The sequence below is a fragment of the Oryzias melastigma genome, linkage group LG20 (assembly GCF_002922805.2).
Source record: "Oryzias melastigma strain HK-1 linkage group LG20, ASM292280v2, whole genome shotgun sequence".
Classification (NCBI taxonomy): domain Eukaryota; kingdom Metazoa; phylum Chordata; class Actinopteri; order Beloniformes; family Adrianichthyidae; genus Oryzias; species Oryzias melastigma.
Genome location: NC_050531.1, coordinates 9280444 through 9288862, shown reverse-complemented (window position 1 = coordinate 9288862; position 8419 = coordinate 9280444). Strand labels below are relative to the sequence as shown.

General features: G+C 39.4%; 1 protein-coding gene across 2 annotated transcripts in view; it reads left to right on the top strand.

The window, feature by feature from the left end:
• qtrt2 (queuine tRNA-ribosyltransferase accessory subunit 2) overlaps positions 1-994 on the top strand; it is a 12568-nt gene extending 11574 nt beyond the window's left edge. For both annotated transcript variants that reach the window (XM_024280066.1, XM_024280065.1), the window contains exons 8-9: positions 390-507; positions 635-994. In XM_024280066.1, the coding sequence (XP_024135834.1) occupies positions 390-507; positions 635-875 (359 nt within the window). In that variant the 3' untranslated portion in view covers positions 876-994. The remainder of the gene's footprint in view (positions 1-389; positions 508-634) is intronic.
• The last annotated feature ends 7425 nt before the right edge of the window (positions 995-8419 follow it).

Genomic DNA, 8419 nt, shown 5'->3' with positions numbered 1-8419 from the left:
CTTGACCTCGTTCAGCTTCCATTAAACCCACTCACTCCTCTGTTGCCCTTTAATCTCAGCCTATGAATGTATGCATCACTATGGTCCACTTTGGTTATTTTTTTCTCCTCCTCTTCATCCTCTTCACCCTTCTCACATCCCTCGTTTCTGCCGCTGGCAAGAGACAATCTTCAAGTGAAAAATATTCCTGACTTTGAAGACGAGAGTTGTCTTCTTCATAAAATTATTAACGTGTTAAGAAACAGGTTTTAACATCGCCAACGTCTGTCATGAGATGCTTAATTTTTTCTGCCGGGTGTCTAAATGGTGATTTAATTTCCAACAAAGAGTGAAATTGCGCCGTAAATGGTTTGTGTTGGAATCAATGAGGTGTGTTTCTGTCTTGACAGTGTTGGAGCTGAATGAAGAAGAGCGCTCAGCGGGGGGCGACACGCAACCAAAAGGCGATCTCAACTGTGAGGATCAAACGCAGATGACGAGCTTTGAAATGAATCTGAAAGACAAAAGGTTTGCAGAAAATCCCCCCGGGGCTTTCAGAAGTGCACGCGCTCGCAAAGCCCCCGCTTTCATGTGTTTGATTAACATTTACGCCGACTGTTTGTGAAGCTTAAACTTGAACTGAACCGCTTTCCAGGTATGGGGATGATTTCAAACCCCTGGTGGAGGGGTGTGGCTGCTACTGCTGCAGGAACCACCAGAGGGCGTATCTGCACCACCTGCTGGTGACCAATGAGCTGCTGGCTGGAGTGCTGCTGATGATCCACAACATTACCCACTATCAGAATTTCTTCGGTGCCGTGAGAGAAGCTTTAGCCGCCGATAAAATGGATCTCCTGAAGAGACGGGTGCTTGGAGAAAGCAGGAACAGTGACTGAAATGTTTTATTGTCTGGAGGATAAACGCTTTGCAAACTCCAAAAATCAGTTATTACAAATGAAAAATGTGAAATCGGTGGTTTTATTTTATCGTCATAAATAAACGTTTTTTTGCTTCATGTCTCGTATTTGTTGATCCAGGAAAGCGTCCCCTGTCTTCTCACGCAGGCTCGCTCACACGATTTGTGCGCTTTGCCTTGAGGAAACGCTTTTACCTCTACCTGGTTAACGGGACCTGAGAGCTGACAGCTCCACCCGTCCTGCTGCTGGGAAAGGATGAAGATCAGATACAGATATGGTTCTCTGCTGCCTCTCTTGAGGTGGCGAGGCGAGGCTGGTTTTGAAGGTGAGATGATATAATTGACTGCCAAAACCGTGTGCATGACTGCTAGGGAAAGGGGGCACACTGAGGGGGAGGCAAGTGTGACAGATTTGTGGAACAGCAATGGGATTTCTCCCCCCACCTCCCTCCACCCAGGGTTATCTCGACTGCATTGAGCATTATGAAGAAGTAGGTTGGAGGATTTGCTGTCATCAGTGGGTGGGCGCTGTGCATAAATGTTTCAAGAAATAAAAGTTAAATAAATCGACGCAGAGATGGGTTATAAAGGCAATCTCTCAGATTAGCAGGTAAAAATAGAAAGCAGTGATTGGCTGTTGCCCTCTTTTTTTCCACGACTGCAGAAAAGGCTTTTATTCTGAAGGAGCTGTTAGCAGCTAACATAACAGCTGCTTCTTTTGATAGTTTGTTAAAAGTCAATGGAAAAGGCTTCTCAACTGATATATAAACAAGCAGTTAAAAAGGAAAAAATATAGAAAATAAATAATTATCGGGCTCTTACATAAAGAAATAAAAGTTGTGGCAATTATTAGACTTACTTAAGTGTAGCTGCAAGTCTTGAATGGAGTCCTTTGGGAGGTGTTTGAAGTAATAATAATTCATAAAAAATAATGCAGAAGTTTATTCAAAGTCATAGTTTTTCTTGCATAACCTGACTCGACCTCCAAACATCAAAACGTTCTTTTGAAGATCTCAAAAAGAGGAAAAACTGGGAGAAAGTCAGCACCACGCCGAAGTGAAGGCGCCCCAAGAGGTTTGAGCTTTCAGACAGTTTAAACTGAGAAACTGTTGCAGGTCTGCAAAAAAAAGAGATGAAACTTTCTAAAGTGCCAGTAGGATTTATAGAAAGGCAAATCAAAACCCGGTTTAACTAGAAAAAAAGACTTTCTGGGAGATTTAGAGACGAAACCTTTCTGCTCTACCATTCCTGCTTATATTTGACCTTAACTTCAGAGACGTCGCCACTTTTTCTGCATTGCCAACAAAATTCTTTCATTCTGTTTCCCACTCTGCAGTTAATATGCATCATAAAACCTTTGACCGTACATGAAGCACAAACATGCTTCTCTTCAGAGCAGAGAGAGTCTGAAGTCTCCTCCTGATTAATGTTGATAGAATGTTTTTTTTTCTTTAAGAAATAAGTATAAATATTAGCAGTCTATCTGTTTTGTCCCATGGTGGCCTAAAAGAAAAACACAGTCAGAGCGCCTTTGAGGGACTCTCTTTGCAGCAGACCTTGAATCTTCATTTTTACAGAGCTAAGCTGTCTAAACCCGGTCTCCACTGGCGCAGTGGTGGCTTTAAATTACTTTAAAAGCCAGTCAGACAATAAACCGGTGAATTACATCTTCAAAATTGGATTTTGTAAGAACTAAATATATAACGGTGTTGATAGAGTTGTCACTTCTCATCCAGGACTTTTTGTAGTTTATGAGCTTTGGCAGTAAAGTAAAAAGACAAAAATGGATTTAAAAAAATACTTTTTGATGCAGCAGCCTAAAGATTTTTATGAATATCATGGAAAACTGTATTCATTTCCATAACTCCATTAAAAAACATATAGAATATAGATTCAGAGCCCACTGTAATAACTGAAAATATACGTTATTGTGGCATATTGTGATATATATCGTGAGATAAAATTATTTACATCGTTAAATACAATTTTTTCCATATCGCCCAGCACTATATTTGTCTATATAATTCATCATCCTTTTGTCATAGATAAACTCATTTGATGTTTGTTTTTCTAGCAGCTCCTATGTGACTGATTACTTCCTTGATTTTGTCACTCGTAACTTGTTTGTTATTTGATGTTACTGCAACAACCAAATTTCCCAAGCTGTGATCTATTATTTTTATCCATTTACGAAAACTTTTTTATTTTTTTAATTTTTAGAAGCCGAACCCCAATTTATGTAAAAATAAATACTCTAAATTAATTAAACAGTGCCCTGAATCTATGTTCTATCAGTTTATTTTTTTGAATATATTTATGGAAATGAATACACTTTTCCATGAAAGGGTCTAGAGTTGCGTAATAATACTTGGATGCGTATATATTAAAATTTAATTTATGTTTTTGTGGGGATAAGAGTGAAAAGGTTTCCTTAAGAATCAGTCAGAGGTGAGGTATGGCTAATTGTGTTGCTCACACTTATTCTTTGCCTCTTTCTGTGCTTCTTAAGCAACTCTGAACATTTCCATGTAAAGCAGCTCTAAATGAAACAGTCAGCAGGTGGCCCTCACCCCTCATTTCAGCCAATTATACAGCTGCAGTGAACTATTCAGGCTGCATCGCTGCAAGTCTCTTTCTTCCCCTCTGCTCTTCTGGACAAGTCAGCGGCGTGCGCCAAACTTCACATTTATCTCACACTTCACGTGGCAGCCGGATGGTTATCTGCCGTGGTGACGGCGTGGCATGAAACAAGAATGAGGCCAGCTGCTCCCTCAAAAATCGCACGGATACATGACAGTGTTTCATAAAACCAGTGGTGTGAGGCACAGAGGAGGAAATGATGGCCAGTAAAAAGGCTTTGTCTTTGAGGAATTGTGCACCTATAGACGCGAGCTGGAGTCAGTGTGTGCCAATTTATGAGGAATCCTCGTGCATGAAGCTTAAATATTTGATCAGAGAGCATTTCATGACAGTAAGGTCCTACAAGAAATCGATAAAATAAAAGAATTATATAAGTTAATTACAGTTAGTGGTAGTAAAACTGAATGTTTGAACTTGTGCTCTTACCTAAAGATAGCTAAAGATAATATTATTTCTAAAAATGCTCATATAAATTTATTCTTAGTTCATTTGCAGATGATGACGTCTTATTGTTTGGCTTTAAACACAATAAAAAGTTTTCTAATTTGATTTTATTTGCATTTAAGTACTACATCTGTAAAATTTTCTATCCAAGCGATCTTTAATGTAATATTAATTCCAATTTATTCCTGTTTTTTTTTTGCACTCCCAGTCTAAAACACAAAGTTAAATCTGTGCAAGTATTCAAAGTTTATGCTTTGAAGATCATAAAAATCGAAAATAATTTAAGGTTTTACTGTTTAGTCAAACATTTTTGTTGCTTCTGTCCTCCTTTCCTGTACAATTTTTTTTGTTCAAATAAAATTTAATAAAGTAATATAATTTAATAAAAAACAAACTAATTTGCATTTTCCTCTCCTTTTTTATTTATAAAAAAACTGGTAGATTTACTGTATAAAAACTGTTAATTAACTGCTCACAGGTAAAGCGCATCAACACAGAGGCTGCTCATTTATTAGGCTTGCCTCAATTTCACCCAATCAAAAACAATCAGGGCACCATGAACCGAGACGGATACGACTCCCCGACTGGATGCTGACCTGCTCCACTGTCCCCATGGTAACCCCTGACCACCATCAAGCAGCACCCGTGATTCTTCCCTCTCTTCCAGCTATAGCTGATTGCTCGCAAAGCAGAAAGCCAAAAGCCTTATTATCTCTGTGATGTGTTTCAAGATTCATTTATAAAAGACACAGCTTCACCTGACAGTGTTCCAAACCAGGAGAGACGTTTTCTTGCACACCAAAGCTCTGATTGAATAAATTATTACAAAGTACATCAGCTTTTTATTTTGAGGATGACAGTTAAAAATAAATCCTTATAGTCAAGTAAATTTATTGACATTTGGAGAAAAATACACAATACTTCATCTTAAAAAAGACAAACTGAAGAAATTATGTAAGAAAATATCAAGTAAATCTTTACTTTTTAAAAGGAATTAATGACCAAAGACACAGTCAGGTGCTAATAATGAAATGCATCAAATCAGTACCCTAAAAAAGTCAGAAATGCAGTAGATTTTAGCAGCAGTAGACAGTTTTTACTGTATATCTGTCAGTCTGGAAAGTTCATTTTGATTTTTTTCTATTAATTTCTTCTCAATTTTTCATTAAAAAAATAAAAAAGCTAAACTGCACAAGCTTTTGTACATGGTAAATAAAAGGGAACATAAAAAAAGAAACATTTTAAAACAATTGTAGATAGAAAAAAAGTAAGCCAAGAGTGAGATAAGAGACTCAAAGGCTTCTAAAATACAAATATAACACAGTATGCAACATTTTACATAAACAGAGAAGCTGTTTCTTTATATTTATTCAGTTATGCAACACAGACTTTAAAAATATCAAAATTTTCCTTTTTGTTAAAAGCTCAAAGTGATTAAAAAGATGCGTAATGTGATTAATTTAATAATAATCCTAAACAAAATTTGAGACTTGAGATTTAAAAGTAACAACAATGTTTAGTTGATGAAAGAAACGTTTGCAACATAAGCTCTAAAATTTTGATTTTATTAAAAGATTCACCCAAACTCTGTGTTTTTCTTCTTGTCGTTCTTCTATATCCATTTTCAGATCCTGCTTTATCTTTTTGGGGTCATGGGGGCTGCTGGAGCAACTGTTGAGAAAACGCAATCTATGTTGCAGTGCCTACCACATTCACATGCCCACCGAGGGGCAATTTAGAGACACAGTTCACCTAAGAAGCATGTTTTTGGATGGTGGGAGGAAAGTTTCTGGAGTAAACCCACGTATGCACAGGATACGGGATTCAAATCAGGGCCTTTTCACCGTTCACAGCTTAACTGAGTCAGCAATTTATTATGAAGAACTAAATAAATTCTCCAAAAATTCCAGCCATGTTTTTGTTCTGCACTGTAAAACACAATTTTTATCTTTTTAAATCTCTAAGTATTTGTTAATAAAGTTATCTCTCTAATGTGATACCTCAAGAAAATGATTAAATCCGTTTCATTGCAAATTTTAAACAAATGATGGCGTGTAATAGAGCACTGGTTGCCCTTCTGTTATTTTAGCTTTTTTTTTTTTAAGTGGGATTTTCATATTTATTGCTCTGCTGCCTCAGAGGTGAGAGGGAGCTGAGGGAAAGGTCAGTGTGTTCAGTGTGGTAGGAAAGTGGATAGATGAAAAGGCCACAAAGACTTTGACCTTTACTGATGAATGCAGGAAAATGGGGAGGAAAAGTCTCATTCAGCATAAACTGAACACTGTTTGCCGAAATTGGTGAAAGGAGTATTACCCAAAAGAGTATTAATGAGGGCAAAGTACTTCAGGAGGGTATTTGATGTACTTTTGGGGATTTTTCTTTACGTTGATCCTGACTAGGTTTTTGTAAGAGAAGTTGTCAAAAAATTTGACAAATAGGGAGATGTCAATCATTCATGACTTAATACATATAATGTCAGGAATGGTGATTGTTGGAGAGCTGAAATCTCTTGGGAAGATGTTTGACGGCAGGAAATTAACAAAACATAAGGCATCAAATAAAATCTAAAAACATAATGAAAAGCAAAAATGAAACATGAAAATAAATAAAGTAAATGATTAAGGGTGAAGACAGGAGGATCTGGAACTGATTTAACCACGGCATTAAATTGTAATTAACATAATATGATTAACAAAAAAAGTGAAACACAAAACTCAACAGAACATAATCTCAACAGAGATTAAAACTACTAAACTCACAAAGGGCCGGATCACAACCACAGCCCTTTGCAGTCCAACGTCGCCTCCCCCTCTGACTGCTCCCTTGCTCCTGTGTCGGCTGATCCTTCAGTGCTGGCTGGGGCACGTCTATCAAGACTCCCTCTCTGATCGGTCCTGGTGGCGTTCCACCCGAAACTGCTTTACTCTGTGAGCGGTTGTCCGAAGGCGCTCCTCTACTGTCAGCCTGATGTTGGCTTCTCCAACTTCGCTCCTCTGCTGTCTGCCCCGCGCTGGCTTCTCCCACCCTGCTCACTTCTGGCCCGGCACTGGCTTCTCCCACCACAGGCTTCTCCCACCACAGGCTTCTCCCACCGCACTCACTTCAGCCTGGAGTTGGCTTCTCCCACTTCGCTCCTCTGCTGTCTGTCCCGCGCTGGCTTCTCCCACTCTGCTCATTTCTGGCCCGGCACTGGCTTCTCCCACCACAGGCTTCTCCCACCACAGGCTTCTCCCACCACAGTCTTCTCCCACCGCACTCACTTCAGCCTGGAGTTGGCTTCTCCCACTTCGCTCCTCTGCTGTCTGTCCCGCGCTGGCTTCTCCCACCCTGCTCACTTCGGGCCCGGCACTGGCTTCTCCAAAAGGGCCCCTTTTGTTGTCAGCCCAGTGCTGGCTTCTCCAGCCACTCTCTTCAGCAGTCTGTTAGCGGAAGAGAGTGGCTGGCTTCTCCAGGTGTGCTCCTCTGCTGTCTCCCTTATGCTGGCTTCACCCACAGCACTCCTCTACTGTCAGCCCAGTGCTGGCTTCTCCTACCCCGCTCCTTCACTATCGGCCCGGCGCTCGCTTGGACTGGAAACCAGCGGAGATGATATCAAAAGACGGGCCAGGGAGTGTTTTCCGCTTGGGTATTCAGACTGAAAATTTGCTTTGGATTATCGGGGGAAACTAAGTCTGGTTCACTTTAAAAGAACCTTATGTGTCCAGTCTGAATACACCTTGATTTCTCTGTCTGAGAGTTACCTGAAGAGTGACTCCCCAGTGGGCCTACTTGTGGAGCTCTAACTGGTTTAAAGAAGTGACTGAAGGCGAGGCTGCTTTTATACCGATGCTCATTGAGAGGAAAAAAGGGGAACTGGGACTCATTCAAGATTTTTTCTGTTTTCACTTACTAAGAATGTTAGCTAAGTTTATTTTGAGTAAACAGAATGTTTAAAATGGATTTAATGTAACATTTGTTTGTGTCACAGACCAGATGTACAAGTCCCCTGATGTGTCTTGAAATAAGTTTGGTTTGTTTCCTGTTAAGCTTGCATTTGCTGTCAAGTTTCTTCATTTAAATTAGGTTCAGTTGACCTCCTTAATGGGCCCAATTTTGTAATTTTCTAAACGATGATTAATTTGGCTGTGTGAATAAAATAACCCACTCTTTTATAATTTATCAGCCTGTCGTTCATTCTTAACCACCCGGTTGTTCACAGAATGGAAATTACATAAATTTTTTCACATCCGTAAATCAGCATTCCACAAACAGATATTTATCCAATCATTTCTGCAAATATTTTTAAGGTTTGGGTCTGTGTCGAGGTTGCTTAAAGATTGTTTTTAAATCATGAGAGAGTTTTGCAGGAACGACATTCATGGCAGAGTGAACAAAATCTGTTAGAGGTTATAGGAGTGGGACACTGTCGTCATTTACAAGTCGGTAAATTAAAACAACTCT